Raw genomic sequence first — 21,066 nt, 5'->3', positions numbered from 1 at the left:
AATTATCTCCCTTGTAAGTTGAACTTCCGGCTCCAGATCCGCGCAGACTCGAGGGGTCGTTTCAAAACTCCAAAACAGGATTTAGCGCGCGCACGCACGCACACACATTAAAATATAAGAAAGAAAAGAATAGCACGACTGTAAAAGAAATGAAATATATACTTTCGTTGAGTACACAAATGAAATTTAGTTGTATAAGATAAAATTTGACGACCATTTGGCACGGTGACATTTTAGCCCAAATTACTAACGTCGCTTAAAAATTATATATACTGCTCTTTCCCGCTTGTTAAACTTCAAATACTTTAAGTATGTTTGGTTGATTTCCATCAGAGACAGATCTGCATCTAATATCAGCTCACTGTTTATAACTGTACTGCTGTCCATATTAAATTAAGACATGTACTTCAATAACATGTGATTCATGACTCCTGGTTTGCGGTAGAGAATGCATATATTTCCTGTCTAGGCTATAACAAAATGTCTCTCAGGAAAAAAACACCTCCCTGAAAACAAAACACTTCCATTCTGCTAACCAATCCTGGATGCACGTATTTCCTTAGATAAATAGCAGGAAATATGTTTTTAAAAGCATGGCCAGTGAATACAGAATTCAAACAGGTATTGATTCGTCAAATATTTGTTTGTGTTGCTCGGCACCGCACAAATAAATAACGATTTGCTGGAGGCTGTGTCTTATCCTTCTGCAGCTTCTGACCTATCTCGACTGACGTGGGGAGTGACGCTTGACGTTGGAGTTGACGTATACAGTGATTATTAAGCCTTTAATCATTACAGACCAGCCCCCAAATCGACCATGTTACCTCACGCTGATGTTCGTCATAACGTTTTGTTATGATCCCCCTGGCGCGTCAATCACCATCTTGAAGGTCCTTGGTGAATCTTGTTGCATCTGAAAACATTTGACGAAATACCGGCCATCTTGCAGCCCGTTAGTCCTTGGAGACTATTTGGCATTCCCAAAATACACTTATAAATACTGCATGAAAGCAAGAGTAGACAATGTAACGTGTTTCTGACGACTTTCTGTGAACAATCATTATCAACAACACTAATGGCCGGAGCCTTTTGATATTTCACTGAAACTGAAGTTTCAAAATAAACAGTGATCCCCTGCTCGTGGTCCATGTGCAATACGTGCTGAACTTCAAGGTGTTGGTTCCGAAAATGTCTTTGACCGTCATTTGCCAGATCTGCCTTCTGAGGGCCGATTTACAAAACTGGAGATTATCCAATGGTAATCAGTTATTTGGAGTTATCCATAGGCGCATGACGTGGCCGTTTCATACGGAGCATGAATACAAACACCTTCGGTTGCAAACAAATCTCTGGAAATTAAGTAACAGACGACTGTTGTGCCGACAGCGACAATACTTGAAACCCTGAGAAATATTGTTTATGACATGTAACACAAAATTAGTTCTGTTTTTTTTTTAGCTCTTAAATCCTCATCCCTTAAACTGTAACGGAGCACGTGGGATGTATTTTCCAAAAAATAAATTACTTCCTTTCCAGGTAGGAAACATATTCATTAAGTATCAGATAATATTTCAACATTCTGACATGGATATATATGAGTAAAATGGATGTAGACACTTGCTGTAACAGCAGAGTTGAACTGGGTTTTACGTCACATCGGCATTGTTCCAGTCATATAGGGTTCAAATGAAACATGCATACTTAACTCAGATTGATCATCTTTCATAAAAAGTCTCTGACTGAATAAGAAGAGTGAATGTCAGTCCCGACCCAAGTGGACGATACCCGAGATGTAATCTATTTCACATCACTGACCAGTGACGTCACAAACCAGGGTAAGAGATTGTATCAAGAGCTATAATTTCCAAGAGCTGTATATCATGATTAATTGATTCACCAACTGTTCCTTACTATACCCATGAAGGTCGGGGTTTGAATATTGAACATCAGGAACCCATGATTGTCGTAAGAGGCGACTAAAGATATTGGCTGGTCAGGCTCGCTGACTTGGTTGTCACATGTCATCGGTTTCTAATTCCGCAGATCGATGCTCATGCTGTTGACCACTTACCACGCGTACCATGTGTGAGGTGATGTTTCGATATATAAAAACAACATATAAAGGTAATTATCAAACAGTTTTGATATCTTGCCCCTTATCAATCCAAAATCCCACATCAGTCCATGGGCAAGAAGGACATATTGGGTTTCTGGTTCATATAGGTATGATATTAAACACTGTATAAGATCCCCGTTATCATAATCAATAATGTCAAACTGTAAATGCAGTGCATTTTAACCATAGAAAATATTGTCAAGGGATTTCAAGTGAGCTGACGAAGTACTAGTATTAGAAAGCGTTACTCCAGCTTAAAGCTCCCGAAGCGATATTGGGTCGTTCAATAAAATGCCTTGATAAACTATGACACCCGGTAGGGTTGTAATATAGGTTTGATTATTACACTCCGTGTGATATGATCGTCTTTACTGCAAATGCGAAATAACGTATATCACTTAGGATATAATGTTAACTTGAAATCATCTTTAAGATGCCATTTCGCAACATGATTCCTAAAGCAGGAAGGCCCATTGGAGTATAGAACTCTGAGCTACGTCTGAGTGTTATGGAGCGACAGATTTACTGTTCATGAGATGTCTTCCCAGCGACTGTTATGCATGATATCTGACCTGATATATAAATAGTAATTTCATTTCATAGTTCATGGAAAATAATTTATGGCTGGGGGTGTGATGATGATTTTATGGAGATACATGTACAATTTGATAACCCACCCCCACCCCTACCCCCTGCTTGTCATGTACAAAATCAGTGAACTCCTCCCAGTTAGGATACCGTGACACCTTTCAGCGAAGTCAGCGACTCGGACCAAACGATCCCATCTGTCACATCTTACCATACTGAAGACCCGGATTCAGAATTCTAACCCGGACCTTCTTACTCGGTCCAGTGCTGTATGCATTCGTACCCGCTGTGTTCCTAAACGTGCTGAAAGTTTGCTGTAGCCTTTACCCATTCAATCAGCCCCCTTTTAGTAAAGGCTGTCAGTCCATGAAGATCCGGTTTTAATAGAATGAATCTTCAAGCAGCCAATGCTTGTCGGTAGAGGCGTGGTCATGCTAGCTGACTTGGGTGATTGCGAAGATCGATGGTATGAATTATTGGGTTCTCTGGTTTACACTCTATTAGATACAAACTAGTTTCATTCATACAACGAGAATATTAGTGAAAGTGTGGGGTGGGGTGGGGTAGCTAGTGATTAAAGCATTCGCTCTTCACGCCGAAGACCCAGATTCGATTCCACAAAAATGGGAAGCCCATTTCCAGTGTCCCCCATAGTGATACAGCTGAAATGTTGTAGGCTAAACGCGGCGTAAAACTAACGGCACTCACTCACAACTGCTGCATGTTTACATATGTATTTATTTCAGAACACAGGTCACATGCGAACCGTGAAGGTCCAGGGGTAGAATAGGCCTTCAGCAACCCATGCTTGCCATAAAAGGCGACTATGCTTGTCGTAAGAGACGACTAACGGGATCGGGTGGTCAGGCTTGCTGACTTGGTTGACACATGCCATCGGTTCACAAGTGCGCAGATCGATGCTCTGGATTGTCTGGTCCAGACACGATTATTTACAGACTGCCGCCATATACATAGATGGAATATTGCTGAGTGCGGCGTAAAACTAAACTCACTCACTCACTCACAGGTCACATGCACAGACCGAAATATACCCAAGTATTTATTACTTGTGGAAAAAAAACACATTCCGATGAGAAGTGTACTTTTGGTTTCACATTTTACACAACTAATTTATGTGTGTCATGAATCGATATTCATGTGACATAACAGTCATGCAATGGAATTCTGGAATCACGCTTATTTTTTTCTCTCCGCGGGAAACACACTTGACACAGTGCCGGATACATAGTTTGGAAATTTCCAAATGAAAGAAATCTCCTTTGACTATACATACCGGTTGTGAACATGGTATAAAATAGAACACCGATCTTCCGATAGATCCTGATGCGTAATTATTCAACGAAATCTCTTACAGATTTATTTCGAACTCCACTTTTATGGTTCCAGATCAAAGTCTGACACATCATCCGTTTGCAAAAAGCCAGGTCTAATAGTGTTCATCATGTCATCTTTGTTGTAGAAACATTCAAAATGGCACGTCCATATAAGTAAGGTATATGTGTTAAGAATTGCGCAAGTCAGCCCACGCATAATTTGAAATAACGTTATTGAGACGACCCCGAATTATCTTGCAGTACAAGACTTGCTGGAATTAGTCTTGTGCCACTACGTGCTTTCAGAACTAAACTCCATTTATACTGGAGTCTGCGCTGTGAGAACTTTGTTTCACCGCTGCACTCCCTGACAATGATAACGAAAGGACATTTTGACGAATTTCCCTGAAATCTATTTATAGTCTTAGGTATTTCCATAACATCTCACATCCTGCTGCTAAATGCGCCTGTTTCCCGTCCACCATGTCCTTCGTAGATACGCGATTTTAAACCCGGAGACATGGAAATATTGCCACCAAAAGGTATGTATGTATTTGCTGTGAAGATAGTACGTATTTATGTTGAAAGATTTTTGTGAGAAAACACAGCACCAGTCAAAATACCTCGAGTAGAGTGGCGGTTAGTCCCTTGTAGACCCGATAAGACCAACAGAGCATGGTCAAGGTTCATATTCATTGAAAAACCTACTGTATCTGTTGCCGTTACGTCGTTTGGGCTGATCACAGTAGATCTACCATGCAACTCACATTCATTGCGCCATGTCTGCAGGCTTGTATTCATCAAACATTCTATAACTTGAATGACCTGTGCACTGGAGCATGTTAAAATACATTTTAATGACCAGTTTTAATCAGTGTACATGCCATATACTAATATTGGTGAAATGCACAAAGATGGAAAGAACTTAAAAAGACCTGTTTTGGAAAAGTACACATGTATAAAAGTAGCAAATTGTGCAGATAAGATAAATGTAGATTACGGATGATAACATTTATTGGAAATCAATGCAAGCAGGGTTCTCCTTGACGCTGTTAACCTGCGTACATGACGCAGTGTAAAGTGAAAATGCGCATAAAAACATACACTGCGTCGATTCTGATGCAATGAAATTACTAATCAAAACCACACAGTTCAATGCTATATGTAATAAATGTATCTAAATTGATTTCTGATTTCAAATGATTCGAAAGTACACACAATAATTCTTTAGAATTCAGATTTACAGGCATGTACCTGAAAAAAAAAGAAATGATTAAATGACAGTCTATTATCTATGTAACTTGCTTGACCCCCAAATTTGGATTTGACGCCCGAAAAGAATTTGGATAGTCAACCTGACCCTCAAAAATAAATGTCAAGGGGGACCCCTGTACTGTGAGATAGAAGCAATGCAGAAAGTGATAAAAACTGAGGGAGCACTAGGAATCCTGACAATGTCAACATTCTGAGAGCATGTGAGGATGATTCAAACTCGGTAGATGATTCAAGGTTTTATTTTCTCTTTTGTTCAAGGACTGGGCTGCATAATATATACACTGTGCAAATACTTGACGACATATCTCATATCACATGATCACTGTAGAGTACGTGTTGACTCACTTTCACTGAACCATATTATTTTCCCTTCCACTTAACCCTGGCAATGTGAAAATCCAAAAAGAAGCAAGTCTAGATTTTCCTCACGTTCAGGTTTAGAGTTTTTCATCTCATAGGAGTTATTTTTCTTATTAAATGAAATTGTGAAATTATTTGTATTTATCAAAATGTGTGTGTGTGTGTGTTTTCATTCATGAACTATGTGTTAATCTATGTAAAGTGCTGCTGTCATTGCAGTGACTATAACAAATTTAGTTCATCTTGCTTAGTATGTGACTATTTATGGTGATGATGTCATAACTGATGACTGTACTTTTGATGTACATTTGTATTGGAAAGTTTGTGATTTTGTATGCAATAGAGAATATTCAGTGAATTTGTCTATTAATGTATGATTTCATCATACCAATAATCAGATGTTTTATTTTTGTCTAAAGCTGGACTGCCATGTGTATAATGATGGATTTGGAAAGCCAGTGCCTGATTCACTCTGTTAGTCAGCCAAGAAAGGAAATCAGCCTTTGTTGTCAGAGGAAAACCATTTCCTTTGGACCCCCATTTCTTAACTTGTGTCTCCCAGATTTATACTTTGTGAGTCACTTGGGCCACTAAATTATCTAGTCTAGATGAATCTGTGCATGAACATTGTCTGATTCGCCCATCCTCATTTCTAATAAGAATTAGTCAAACCCGAATGTATCCAGGTCTTGGGTATTATGCTCAAAAACTAGTCTGCCACTTCCGGATACTAAAGTGTTGTATGAGCCCAAGGGAGTTGAGACTGATAATACAATCTCGTGGCTGAGATTGATATCCAGTGATCAAGGGAAAAATAAGTGCGCCATGAGCATATACTAGTTATGTGGATATGTGTGCTATATAATGGTAAGTTCCCGATAATGAAATATTAGAATAGAAAGTAAGTGTCATGTGAGGCCCAGTACCTAGGGTATACAGTCCATATTATAATGTTACTCTGGCCTGTGAAATCTATTGTGTGCATGTACATTTTTGTATGAAATTAGTAACAGACAGGGGAAATGTCATATGCCTCAAGGTACATTGGTGAGAGGTTTGTTCATAAGCCCCGCTTGAAATAGTAAGTTAGGTTCTGACAGATGAATTTATTTGGAAATCTTTTGTTCCCCAAGACTTCTACACTCCCGAAAAATAAATAAGTGAACCTTTTTATAAAAGAACCCCATATATTAGTTAGGCATAGAATGATAAACAAAAGCAGGGTTTACAGGTGTAAATCTTTCCATTATTTTTACCTGTATAATTTGACTTCATCTGACTGCATGGTGGCTGTGGACAATGGCCGAACCAGTCATTTAGGAAGCCTTGGTTACAGGCCATCCTGGAAAATAATCTTTCTACTGCATGATAGGACATTTACATCACATACAAGGATGTGACTACATGTTGTGGCTGAAGGCTTTTGTGTAACTGATTTATTTAGTAGCAGTTTACGGAGAAACTACTAGGATACATATATATACAGCAGTACACTCCGCCTTTGTGTTACATGGTCCTTGACATGTTTAAATCTTACGTTTTTTTGTGTTTTTATGTCCATGACATGGTGTGTTACATCCGTTACAAATTACAGTGATCTGACGATTTATTGATACACACTGATGCATCAATCCATGGGCTTCCGATATTATGAATCAATACACTGTTGCATATCCCGATACAATACATCAAATGGGCCAATACATCGATGTATAATATTGAATATTGCCGAATTAAGATATCGTTACTGTTGTTTGAGGATTAAAATATATGCTTTCTTATTTTCCTGTCGAAAGTAAAAGTTTTCTCAGAAATTCTTGAGTCAAGGTCTGTGTCAGACATGACACTCACATGTTATCAACATTCAGCCATGTATAAACTTAATTATCTCACTTCCAAATGAACATTGAAAAATGGTGGTGGAATTTGAGGAAAACGTGTAAAATCGGTTTTGTTTTGATGTTGAAGTGCTTTATCATGTTTATACTTGGTGTTAGAATTAAAGATTTCGGTATTGTGATACGTATCGTATCATCACCTTATATTGAGATTCACATCATATTGCAGCTAAAGTGTACAATACTTTAGCATTAAACCTAAAACTGCCTCCATTACACAACATATCTCTCCAATAAGGACGGAACTGAAGGCCAGTATCTTTCGTTTATTGGCGACCTAGCTTTGCATATTGGCGACTTTAGCGCGTATATTGGCGCCCCACTTTCACATACTGGTGCCCTATTTCTGACCCTGTCCTAACGCAGAAATCAGAACAATAATACCCCTGTTATTGAAATACAGAAACAAAAACGCAATGTTTTCATCCATTAATTACACGTAAAATGTCACTCTAGCACCGTCACGTTCCACAACAAAGTGTACAGATTTAGCAGCAGTATAACGGGGATAACAACCCACTCATCTGCAGTCAAGTTGTACATACATTGCATAAAAGTAGCACTGTCGTCATGTTTTGCTGGTTTTTTGTTTTTTGGGTTTTTTTTGTTTTTTTGGTGGGGGGTGGGTGGTGTTGGTGAAAAAAAATGATAGGAATTTCATTTTTTTTTCAATTTAAGATTTTTAAGTAATCACCACATTATTTCCTCACCTCAACGACATGTACTTTTGGTCAAGTCTGTATGGACAACGGGCCCATTCAAATAAAAAGCGGTTTTAACCAACACGCGAACACGACTCCCACAATGCATTCTTCTCCTGTGGTGTGGTGACGTTACTTGGCCTGTGCCAGTGATTACATGTTTCTTAAACTCCTAAAAGCGACATCGGTGGTTAGGTTTACATTGACCAGTTTGGCGCAAGAATTTCTGACCTGGATGACACATGTCATCGGTTCCCAATTGCGCAGATCGATGCTCATGCTGTCGTTCACTAGACTGTCTGGTCGAGATTCGATTATTTACAGACCGCCGCCATATAACTGGAATATTGTTGAATGCGGCATAAAACTAACCTCATTCACCCCTTTGAGTCCTTACCTCTGTGACAGACTCAGTGTCCTATTCAGATCATCAGATATACTTAATATTTTGCTGTCTGATTTGGATTCATTCCATCCCTTTCATATTGCCAGGAATCTAAAATCTGCATTGCTCATTGCCTTTTTTTGAAGTGTTATTTTTTGCGAGAGTTTCCAAGCTTTGATATTCAGAAACTGAGAGGCTTGCCAAATCGTTTGGTACACTTTCCTTTTCTGCCTGTTAAGAAGTAAGCATCGGTTCATCATGATCTGCTCAACTATTCATGTGGTCAAATTCCCGTTCTAAGTTTTGCGACTCGCACAGAAAATCCTCATCTACACAGTTTTTGCCCCTTTGCAGACTGAATAAAAACTGTCACTCGAAATGCTTCCATTCAAAAGCTTCGGAAAATGTATTTTGAGTGACAGACACAAGCAACCCTATTCGCCTGACATGGTTTGTTTTGTATCTCCCCAATACGCTGTCTCGTGCACAGTAGAACATGTTCTTAACGTGTGTATCGTGCATACCATGCTACCCATATATAGGACGCCAATATTGCTATTGCTGTGTTCGGGTGCAAGGGTTACGAAACTAGGGCGCCAGTATGCATGATTTTAGGTTTAAGCGCAATAAACTCCTCAGACTCACCAATATTCGCGCGGCTGGTTGAGTCCGAGGCCATTAGCCCGAATCTTCGGAGTTTATTCCTTACATATATCATGGTGACTAAAATTTTAAAGTCTTGATGTAACTTATGGGAGGTTGAATGCCAGTTCCAAGGGAGGTTGAATGCCAGTTAAAAAGCTATATGTTGTTTGGTTCTTGAATTGATGGTGTAACTTTAAAATATTGCATTGTCAGGTCTTTAATGTGGCATTCTCAAAAGTTAAAAATATATCTTTGTATTGTCCGGTGTCTCTGTGCATTATACGGCCAGTAAAATTGCCGTTGTCTTGTTTCTAGAAGTTGTAACAGTTTCTACATGGTGTTGCATCCTGTAAATCCTTTTGGCATATGTTGTGTGGTCCCTTAAACTGTGTTTATAGCTTGTAAACCATATAATTATTGTGGTGTCTAATTACTGCTGCAGTGTCAAAGCTTGTAAACTCTATGTGGTTCTGTTGTATGGTCTGGGAGTAGTAAAGCTAATACGATTGTACTTTTCACTCCCAGGCATGGTGTTACAGTGTAAAAACCTCAAACATACAAGCACACTCACACATGCACACATACGCATGCACACACACACACACACACACATTTGTATAGCGCCAATATCCAGTTCACTTCTTCAAAGGAGCCCTGTTTAATAATGTTTTCTTGTATGGTCCATTGCAGAATACTGCAATCAGTTGGTGGTATTTGCAATGTCTGGTACCTGGTAAACTTTACCCCAATCTCCCTATATGCTTGTTTGATTTTAGAAGCCAAAAGCCCTGAAGGATTGTATTGTTTTAACCCTAGTAATGATATGTTTGAGACTTGCTATCCTCAGCGTGATGTTGAACATTAATCCCATTATTATATGTCTTTGGTGTGTTTATCCTTCACAGGACTTAATTTAGTGCTTTGTTACTTGCACTGGTGCAACTCAATATTGCTGTTAGTCAGACTTGCAGCAGGTACAAGTCATTTTGTGAGAAATAATTCAACAATAAATCTAATATTATAAGCATGTGTATGTCAGCTCATGTTTCTTCTAATCTTGGAATAGTTATGGCACCGAAACATTGCTATTTATTGACACTTGACTATGACAGCTCTTGTAAACAGGGATCAGCTACGTTTCTGTGTCATCATGGAAATATGTTTCTGCACACCGAAGCCTCTGACATGAAAACACACTACATTGCAAAAGGAATTTGGCTGGTGCAACAAGGTTTTTATCTAAGGTTGCACTTGGTGCAAGTAGGTTAACATCTAGAGCCCTGCCACCCATATTAAGAATCTTATTCCAGATTCTTCATCTTTGTCTCACTGGTGTTACATTTTCTGCACACTTCAGGTTGAGGGATATAGAGAACTGTTCTGAAGTCCTTACATCCAGCCATCATGTCTGATGAAAGCTCAGTGCAGGAGAAAGCCTCCAAACTTCTTGGAGAGGACCCATCCAAGTCTCAAATCAAGGTGGACAGGAATGAGTTTGCGAAGCTCTTGCATCAAGTTTTGGCTTACAAAAACCTGGCCATGTGCATACAGAGTATTGCAGGGGAGAACAAGAAGCTGAAGCAGAGAAATGAAGACTTGGAAAGGACAATTCTAAAGTCAAACAGGAAGTTTAGTCAGATGGTGATTCAGGACAAGGGGTCAAGGTCAAGTCAGGTCACACCTAATGAAAAAAAGTCAAGGTCATTGCCTTCTTATTTCAATTTTGAGGACTTCAGCCTTATGCCATCTGTTGCAGAAAGTCGGAGCTTGTCACACCTTCAGAATCAAGGTAGTTCAGAAATACCTGTTCCACCGGTTAGTTTGGGTAAAAGTGTTCCAAGTCAGGCTCCATCATCTCTGTATGTTTCCAACATTGGTTCAAGTATTCTCACAGATAGTGTCCTAACAAGGTGTTCCACTGACAGCAGAACTAAACTGAAAGAAAGAGGAATTCTTCATGGTTCTGATCAGGAAGTAGAACTGGAAAAAACAGATCCTTGCAAGGATGAAGAAACAGGGTTTTCTCTGAAGGTCGATGGTGACCTCAGGAGCCTTAATGTAGTCCCTCAGTTTATCCACCCAACCAACCTAAAACCAACGTCTCCTGTATATACATCTTTAACTTCACCAAGCCTGTCCGTGAGTTCTGATGAACAGGAAACTGTTGTCAGGGACGACCAGTCTCCGCAGGAAGAAGTCCATGTGGTTTGTCCTGGAGTTTCCAGACAGTACTTTGACGTTGTGGTCAAAGAACTGGCCAAGTCCAAGCAACTCATCAAACAACTTCTAGCCAAAAGTCAGGAAAATCCAAAAGATGTCATGGTAAGTATTGGTGTTCATTACATGATCTAAAATGTTTGGGCTTGCCAGGTGGTTATATGTTTCAGTTGTTAAGTTGAAGTTCTAGGTTCAGTTCCTCATGTTGGTAAAATGTATGGAGCTCATTCCTGGTGTAATATACTACTGGCATATTACTAAATGCGACATAAAACTATACTCACTCACTTACTCTCCGAAAACTTTATTGGTGATTATTTCTGAAATTGGTAGTTTGGTAGGTTCAGTAACACAAACAACAAATAACCTTGACATTTGCAGACAGACATACACACACAAACAAACAAACAAACAAACAAACAAACAAACAAACATATGCTATCTGTATTTAAGTGCAGTAATGTTCATTGACAGGACACAATAGCCATGAAGCAGATGGTTCATTCTCTGGCTGTGGAAAATGAGAGACTGAAGGAGTCCAACTTGTACTTCCGCAACCTACTCGTCAGAGAGGCAACAAGTGAAAATGTCAACATACCTGCCAATACTGAGATCCTCAATTTTCATGATAAGGTAAGTTTAACACTTGCTTCTCATGGCAGTACTGTCTATCACTTGGAATTCATTATAGCAGAGCTGGTAGAGGCATAAAGAATGAAACTGTTCTGTTTCCTCTAATGAAAAGGTTATACATGCACTCCAGTACAGTGTTCATGAATAGCGTCTGACTCTCAGACAAACCGACAGATTTTCTGACGGTCAAGTGGAAGTCTGCAACTTGCTGCCCCAGTGTCCAACTGTATATTTCACAAAGACTTTGACTGAAGTTGTCATGTGACATGTCACGTGTTTGCAGTGTATAAATTTTACATTTGTTGATAATTTCAATACCAATTATAAGAAGAATGAAGATTTTTATGGATATCAACTTCTTTATATGAGAACACAACGTTTTGGAGTTAATGCTTACTCCTTCATCAGGTGATAGAGAATGGGGTACAGAGCTACATTTATATGTGCAGATAAAACAGTAACAAAGTAACAAGTGGAATGAATTAACGAAAGCTGGAATTTTGATCATGGACAATGTAGTCGCATTTCCAGTGGAACCGATTCCATGACAAACATGATCTGTATGCTATACGAGTAGCACTTTTAATGACAAGAGAATTGAATACAATAGTTATTTCAAACCCATTTTCTGAAATGTTCAAATTATTAACTTTGAAACAAGTGTAAAGTTTTTATCTTTGTTGAGTTTATAATCTGATCGATCATTAACCCGAATGTCCTCCTGATGTTACCCAGTAATGGAATATCTTTAGATATTCATTTAGCTGAAACATTGAGATGCACACATATATGATGGTACTATCACATGGATCTCGTACTGTGTATTTTGTCACTGACATCCAACTTGACCATCTGTATGGCTTTCGCTTCAGGTTCAGAAGCTTGAGCGCCAGCTAACCTTGAAGAATACCGCTTTGGATCAACTCAACAAACAGTGTGAGATATGGAAGCGGTATGGTCAGAAGGCGATGACCTCCCAGTACTCAGCCAAGACTGATGAGACACCCCTGCAGACTCCAGTGAGTTTCCTGGCTTGATTCGGATTGTTTGGTCCTTACTCCATTATTTACAGACCACCACCATTTAGCTGGAATATCGCGTAAAAGTAAACTCACTCACTCTCTGGGCTTGATTAACAACTTGCACAGGTGCTGCTATAAACTAATTTGCACTTCAGTTGCACCTACTATTAATACTTTGCTGTTCAGAGAACATAGACTTCAACTGGACCACAGAATCAAAGGTACTGCCATGAAGCAGTGATCCAATGATGAGACAGTGGTTGAATGATGAGAAAAACTTAATAACTGTTATGTCATGGAATGTAAAGATGAAAGATAAATATGATGTTTATAAGACCCAGCACAATTTTATTGGGCCAAACCAATTTTATTTCTTGCTTTACTGATTTTTGTTGAAGTTATTGAACTTCATTTTGTAGGAAGTTTCCTCTTTCTCCTACTCCCTCCCTCCAAAGGAAAAATGGTATAGATTTGATATTTATTAAGGTATTGATCTTTGTTTGAGAAAACTTGTTGCACACTCAAATCTCACCAACTTCTACTGAATCATATCTCACTGATTTATAAATGTGAATCTGTATATAAAAGAATAGTCTCTCATTGGCATTGTCTGTCATTTGGCAGATGGAACACAAGTTCAGCCAAACAGAAACAGTATGTGTGGAGTCCCGTTCGAATCAGACTGAGGCAGATGATGTGAGCAGACGGTCACAAAGAGAGGAAGAATTGACAGCCATGTTGACGGAGTCTCGTCTCAGTGGGCAGAAGTTAGAAAGACTTGTTGGAGATGTGACACTGGAGAACCAACAAGTGAAGGAGAAACTGGAGATGCTCACAGATCATTACTTGGTAGGAATGGTGTTTGGCTTTACTACTGATTAAATGTCTACTTCATGACAACTTTAGAGTGAATGTTTGTGTGGGCTCACAGATCAGTATATGGTAGGAGAGGAAAATAGGAAGAACTACTGATAGAGCCACTTCTTTACTTTATCTGTAAAGTGTTTCATGTTTGTTTGACTGGTTCACCATCCAATGACATGTTATTTGCCACAAAAAATGTCACCATACATTAATGAATTTCCTAAGAGTTGTATTGACTGTTGTCACTATTGACTATTGACATGTTACTGTGCAGTGTTATGTTGTTATGTGTAAATGGTACACGTTTAGGAGCCTAAATTTGATCGTTTTGGAGGATTATTTTCTCCTCAGCTTATATAGGTTATCACACTTGTGTGTTTTGGGATGGTTAATGTCCTGCATTGTATATTGAGCCTTGGCGAGCTAAATGCATAGTGTTTATTCCTAATGCAGGATATTAACCATCCCCAAACACACAAGTGTGATAACCTATATATCATACAATGTCATTCTTACTTTAAAATTAAAAAAAATGTGATTTCATTTGCCACAGATCATTAAACTAAACTTCCTGAGATATGCCCGCATATCTATAACATCACAAATATGTGCGTAGTAATAGGTGACGTCACAAGCTCGGTGACAGAGTTTTCTACTGATCACTCATTTTGCTGCGTTACGTCATGTAGTTTCCAGTCAGTTCTTTATGTTAAAGAGCTTTTTGTTTTCAACAAATATTAACTTCGTTTGAAAAATGACAAAACGCATGTGTGGAATTTGGGAAAATTTCAGTTGACCTTTTGAACAACAAATACGATGTTCGTGAGGCATTTTGCAAGCACACTTGTCAAACAGTTCATTCGAGATTTTGCTCGCTTGCAGTCAATCTGGGCACAATCGCTGATAGATGGACGTGACGCCATGTTTGTTTACAGTGTGAAAGTAGTCCCTAAAATTTTTGCATATGACCTCTCTAATTTGCATCAGTATCTGTATATGACCCCAACGGATACCGAATACATCCGTTGTCTTTGTCCTGCCAAGAACACTACCCATTGTATGATAAATGTATTTACATTCACAGCTTGTATTGTGGTTGAATGTTCTTGATTATCAGTTGTTTCTGTGACTTGTTGCTTTATAGAGGTAATGGTCAACATCACAAGATGAATAGGCTTCACGAACTCTTTCTACTACCAGTTGATGATGACAGTTGTGGGCTAGCAATGCTCTTGTCTCTTTGGTTGTAGAACCTGGAGCAGAGCTACCATCAGGTTCTGGAGAACATGGCGGAACTGGAACGGAACCAGGATGCTGCAGAGACTCGTGGACGCATCAAGGCCTTGGAGCTGGACATTGCAGACAAGGACAAGATGTTGAAGGACAACACGGAAGAGATGAAGTTCCTCCGATACCAGGTACTTATATATCCTCACATTACACCTCTATGGTTAGGTATACTGCTGATCTTAGAGGTAGCGGGTGGGGGCGAAGGAGGGAGGGTGGTGGTAGGGGTGGTACTCCAAATAATAGAAGAGATTGTATCTGTAAGCAAGTGTCATTTACTGCATTTTTCACTAGATCACAATGTGTGCACTTTACTAAAGCATATAGTGTAATGGTGACCTGTTCATATAGTAGCATTGTGTTTGATGATATACACAAGTGGGTGGGGTAGCCTAGTGGCCAGAGTGTTCGCTTGTCATGACAAAGGCCCGGGTTCAATGGCCCACATGGGTTCAGTGTGTGAAGCCCATTTCGGGTGTCCCCTGCTGTCACATTGCTGAAATATTGCTACAATTTACTCGCTCACTGGTGTTATATATTCATGGTAACAAGTATCACAACAGTTGTATATATGACACAGAAAAGTGGGGTGTTTCAGGGGTTCAAAAATCCCATCGCCGGACGCATGGGACAAGTCAATTTTCATTTTGGGCAATCAAATAATGGACCACTAGATAATTTCCACTTCTGGTTTAAAACTGCAAATAAACTTGGATTACATTTCATATCTGTTCATAATGTAACTATTACATTTTGCAATAATAATAATTACTAGAGCTATTGTTCTTTGAAATTTATCATTCTTCAATAAATAGTCCAGTAAACATTAACATCAAACACTGTGATATAAAATCCGGGCAAGTGGAAAATTAGTCCGGACATGTTACGTACTTGAAGTCACTTGCCCTGTGGCAAGTGGCTTTTAAAAAAATAATTTGAACCCCTGTGTTTATAGAGGAATGATTACTTTTGTCTGCTCTGATGATTTCATATGTTGTGTTTGAAGAACTCAAACTGAATGTGGCTTTGTAGATCCAGAGTGCCCAGAGCGACATGGGAACACTGAGCCAGCAGAAGACACGAGCAGAAGCCATGCTCAAGTCCCAGCAAGAGCGGGCCAACCAGAAGGAGACACAGCTGTTCACACAGTGCAGCAAACTACAGCAGCAGGTAGGTGTTCTAGAACATTTCACAATCAGTAGCTTTATGTAAGTACCAGCAAACCTCCATGGAGATTTCTGGTTAGATTTGCAGCTGTGGGGTAGCCTTGTGGATACAGTGTTCGCTCGTCACACCAAAGGCCCATGTTCGAGTCCCCACATGAGTACATGTGTGAAGCCCATTTCTGGTGTTCCCTGTGATGTTGCTGAAATATGGCTGATAGCGGCCTAAAACTAAATTCACTCACTCACTCCCAGTTAGATTCTCTCCACAGCAAACATGGCAAGCTGTAAGAGTTGACTAAATGGATCAGTGTCACTTATGATGACTTGGGTGATAAGGATGGGTTTTACCTCCTCAGTGTGGATGTTTGTCCCACTATTAGTCACTGAACTGTTTGGTCCAGACTCCAAAATCTTCAGATAGACATCACATAATTTGGATGTTGCACATCAAAGATGAGGCATGAAACAAATGGAATATTGTAAACATGCACATAATGCCTCTTTTTATGAATAAACCGATAAAACCTTGTATGAATTTAATTATATTATCTTATATGAAGTAAGTTGGTGAGTATGGTTTTAAGCTGCTTTTAACAATATGCCAGCAATAGCAGGCTTGGGTGTGGGGGGCAGCACATCAGAAATGGGATTCACATGTTGCATGGGGAATTGAACCTAGGTCTTCAGTGTGACAAGCCAAGACTTTAGCCACTACGCTACCACAACGCCCATCATATATGAAAGAAATGTGTACAATGAAAATAACAAACACTTTAGCATAATAACGTTGGAACGTTCTAGTATGTTGGCTTTTCTCGTGATCAGTATTTATCCGAACTATGAATGATTACTTAAGTTTGCTGCAAAACAAGACAGCATCTGCAAGTAACATTTCATGGGTCGAGGTCACTGTACTGAAACAGAGGGCATTTTGAATGCTTCATGAATTTTTAGGAATAAAGAGAGCCTTCTTCAACAGAACAGAGCAAATGTTTGCTGAATAAGGTAAAGTTAATATTTATGGCTAGGTGGGGATGATAATTTTTATAGAGAAGCCAATACAATTTGAATGATTGATTCCTACTCCTCCTCAACCCTCCTCCTGCGCCCCTCACCTCCACCCCTCAGCCCCAAATGCTGACCCCCTATCTTCCCAGAACAGCATGAGTGTGCGCCACAGTATCATGTGCAACATAATTTGTTGAGAAAAGAAGAATCACATGAATGTTGCAAATAGAGGAACCTTTGTGTTAGCCAGAATATGCATCCAATAGGAACCACAGAAATCAAAGATGACGCTTTGTGTCGCTTCATGTAAATGGTAAATTAATGTCATGTGTTCAGTTCAGCATTTTTCTCTCCCTTCTGCAGATTCATAGGCTCCAGAATGAAAATGAGAAACTGGTGATGAGACTCTCTACTCAAACAAATGTTGCCCGTGTCCAGCCGGTGATGCAACATGTGTCACTGGAACCAACATCCATGCCTGTCATGTCGTCCAAAGCTGATATGTTTCCCTGGCAACGTGGTCCGAAGGACGTGAGTCTGTTGACAGACAGTGAACTGGCTTCTTCTGATCTAAACTACAGTGATTCATGTTTGCTGAAAAAACAACTGTCGCCAGAGGATGAGAAATACTTGTGCCATCATTGTTTAAGAACTGACTTCAAGGATGAGAAAAGTTTCAACCAGCATATGCAGAGATGTGGTGATTAGCATGATCTCATCTCAATTACTCATTGCCATCTCATCGCCATTGCTAAATGGGTTTCCATAGTTTCCACATTATGCTGGAACAAAGACAAAAAATACTGCCACAGTGCTGCAGGCATTCATTGCCAATAAATCAACCCATATGGAAACCAGCACTCCAACAAATATGCACTTTGATATAGTCCTACAAACACTTATATACCCAGTGAAAATTCCATTAAAGCAGAGGTCTGCTCCTTATCCTTGCTTTCATATCATGTAAGCAGCTGTATTTCTTGTAAACCTGAGATGCTTGAGTTGAGCTCATTACTTCTTGTATTTCTTGACTTAAAATAGAAACAAGCCACTGCTCTGTTGGTTCTGTCGTTTGATGGGCCATGGAAGAATGTTGTCCTTTCAAACCCATGAGGTACTGGCAAATTTGTGAGATCGGCAGCCATCTTGGATTTTCAGTTCATGCATTGTTTTTTGCAGAGTTGCAAGAGTGAACTTTGCATTGTCTGTGGCAGTATCTTTCAAGCATGTAGCTGTATTTTTGAATAATCAGATCCTTTCTGTTATTGATTTTCATCAACCTGGGCCATCTTTTGTATAAAGCTGACATGAAATTCTTGTGGTAGAAGTGTAAAACACATCAATGCAAGTGTCTGATTTGAAAGGTCTCTGTGTGTGAAATGTTCTAAGTATTGCAATATGTGATAGTGGTATATTAGATTAGATATTTCTAGATTGGCTCATTTTTAAAAATTTTTCGAGTACAGATGTTTGTCATATCTTTACGAATCTTAATTCAATCTTTATTTAATATGGTATTGCTGATAATTGTCCACTGGTGGGACGGAACACCTCAGTCATCAGCCGAAGGATGTCCAGTTATTTTGTTTGGAGTAGTATTTGGAACAGTGGAAGAAAGAATACCTGTACTTCGAGTATATGATTTCAGTTTATCAATGTTCTGATAGTCAGATCATATCTCCTGGATTAGCGTGATGATATTGTTAATTTTTTCTGATCCCATTATATTCAGGTGTGTTTCTAATTAGAATTCTAGAATAAGCAGAGATATCTATCAGGTCTCTTCACACTTTCAAGGCAGAACATGAACACAGAACATTTTATTTTCAACCTTAAGTGTTTGTATTTGTATATGTAAGTGATCCAAAGGGTAATTTGGGTTTCAACACTCGATGCTGTACCCAGTCCGTTATGTCAGATACTGATACAATGACACTACATCAGCTACTACCACCATTAACCTCAAATACACAATAGTGCCTGTCTCATATTATTCAACTCATTTAACCTGTACACATGCACACACACTTGCACATGTACATGCACATAAATACCATATATTCTAGTGGTGTAAGATGCAACAACATGTTATAGGATATTTATACAAGTTAGATATCCATGCAGCTACAGTAGAAGCTGTCAAAACTGGCATCTGTCCAATCTGCCAAGTTGTCAATACTGGCATAAACTCTCAGTCCCATCTGTGGCTTGTACATTTATTATCAGCTCTACAGTCAGGCACATTGTCTAAACCGGATTATTTCTTCAGTCCCAATCAGTGCCGGTTTAGACAGCTTCCACAGTTTTTCTCTCATTGTTTCAACCAACTCAGTTCCCAGGGCAGTATTCTTCATGCTGTTAGACTCAGCAAGTGATCACACACTCTCATCCTCACACGGTACGAGGGGACATGTTTTATGTATATTTGAGCTCAGTTTGTTTGAAGAATGTGTCATCAGGGTATCGCTCACCTATGCATATTGCCTATCCTAACTTTACGACGGACTGGGATGCATAAATAATAGGCTTGAAATACTAATAGGATTATGTAAGATTTAAGTTGTTCCAACCCAAGCCAGGTTTTGGCCAAAACGTTTTCGGAAAACTACCTTTGTAATATCCCTGTTTCCTCAAAATCCTTTTATAATATTGAATAAAACATTCAGTCATGTAAAACTATCCTCTTCCACTTCATTGGTCCCACTGACATTGATATGCATGTCACATGAACCAACCCGTTAATGACAAGAGACAGCAATATAAGCTTTGACTGTATTGTTATAACCTGGGAACATTTTACTTCCTATGTAGGAATAATTACTGACATTGTGTTTTGATGCTTAAAAAGGATTGGCTGTTGGTCTCCCATGCTGAAAACCTGGGTTTGATTTTCCACATTGGTACAATGTTGGCAGTCCAATTAAGATGTCCCCAGAATGATTGCTAAAAGCAGCATAGAAACTCACTCCACTCCACTCACTCACTCACTCACTGAAGTGTACATTATTAGTTCTATGTTTTATGTGTGTGAATACATGAGTCCTACTTTTCACCAATGGAAGTGCCTTCTGTGTCTGTATGTCTGTGTCATGTGATCAGTCATGTGATTAGTGTCGTGTTTGCTGTGAGTTGACTGTAGTGTGAACTGGTTAAACCTTGATGATGATACATTTCAAGATATATGCTTTGTACAGGTGTGACCTGGGTCGAGACCCAATAATTGCTTTCTATTTATTGATATCTGACTTGAAAAAACACGATATCTCAACTGGGTTAACAATCCTGAATTTTTTTGTTACCTTCTTTATGTTGAGCAGTCTGTCAAAGTGAAAATAGTCCCAGGTGTCTACATTTTACTTCCTGTTTGTCATCTTATTTTGTTGTACAGTTAGATCATGTACAGTACATGATACTTTTGGATCTATTTATGTCACATTGTCCTTATGTACAGGCATAGCAGACAACATCTGGCCAGTAAGATCCCCAAACTGGCAGTCGCCGGGTGATGTAATTAAGGAGGTGTTATATTCCACTGCCAGAAATGGCACAACTACCATCATTAATTAC

The 21,066-nt window shown here is 39.2% G+C and overlaps 1 protein-coding gene across 1 annotated transcript; it reads left to right on the top strand.

Annotated features, from left to right (window-relative positions):
* Positions 1-4,494: 4,494 nt before the first annotated feature.
* Positions 4,495-20,225, top strand: LOC137284956 (uncharacterized). The gene is made up of 8 exons (XM_067817039.1): positions 4,495-4,580; positions 10,660-11,624; positions 11,994-12,152; positions 13,025-13,171; positions 13,799-14,023; positions 15,289-15,456; positions 16,358-16,495; positions 17,863-20,225. The coding sequence occupies exons 2-8, from the start codon at positions 10,707-10,709 to the stop codon at positions 18,205-18,207; spliced, it is 2,100 nt and encodes a 699-aa protein (XP_067673140.1). The 5' UTR covers positions 4,495-4,580; positions 10,660-10,706; the 3' UTR covers positions 18,208-20,225.
* The last annotated feature ends 841 nt before the right edge of the window (positions 20,226-21,066 follow it).

The sequence above is a fragment of the Haliotis asinina genome, chromosome 5, assembly GCF_037392515.1.
Source record: "Haliotis asinina isolate JCU_RB_2024 chromosome 5, JCU_Hal_asi_v2, whole genome shotgun sequence".
Classification (NCBI taxonomy): Eukaryota; Metazoa; Mollusca; class Gastropoda; order Lepetellida; family Haliotidae; genus Haliotis; species Haliotis asinina.
This window is presented reverse-complemented; position numbering and strand designations above follow the sequence as displayed.

Bases quoted from the DNA above. Each gene is read 5' to 3' on its own strand.
- LOC137284956 (XM_067817039.1), top strand. From the start codon at position 10,707: ATGTCTGATGAAAGCTCAGTGCAGGAGAAAGCCTCCAAACTTCTTGGA. The intron at 15,457-16,357 runs GTACTTATATAT...GTGGCTTTGTAG, and splicing joins TGAAGTTCCTCCGATACCAG to ATCCAGAGTGCCCAGAGCGA. The intron at 16,496-17,862 runs GTAGGTGTTCTA...TCCCTTCTGCAG, and splicing joins GCAGCAAACTACAGCAGCAG to ATTCATAGGCTCCAGAATGA.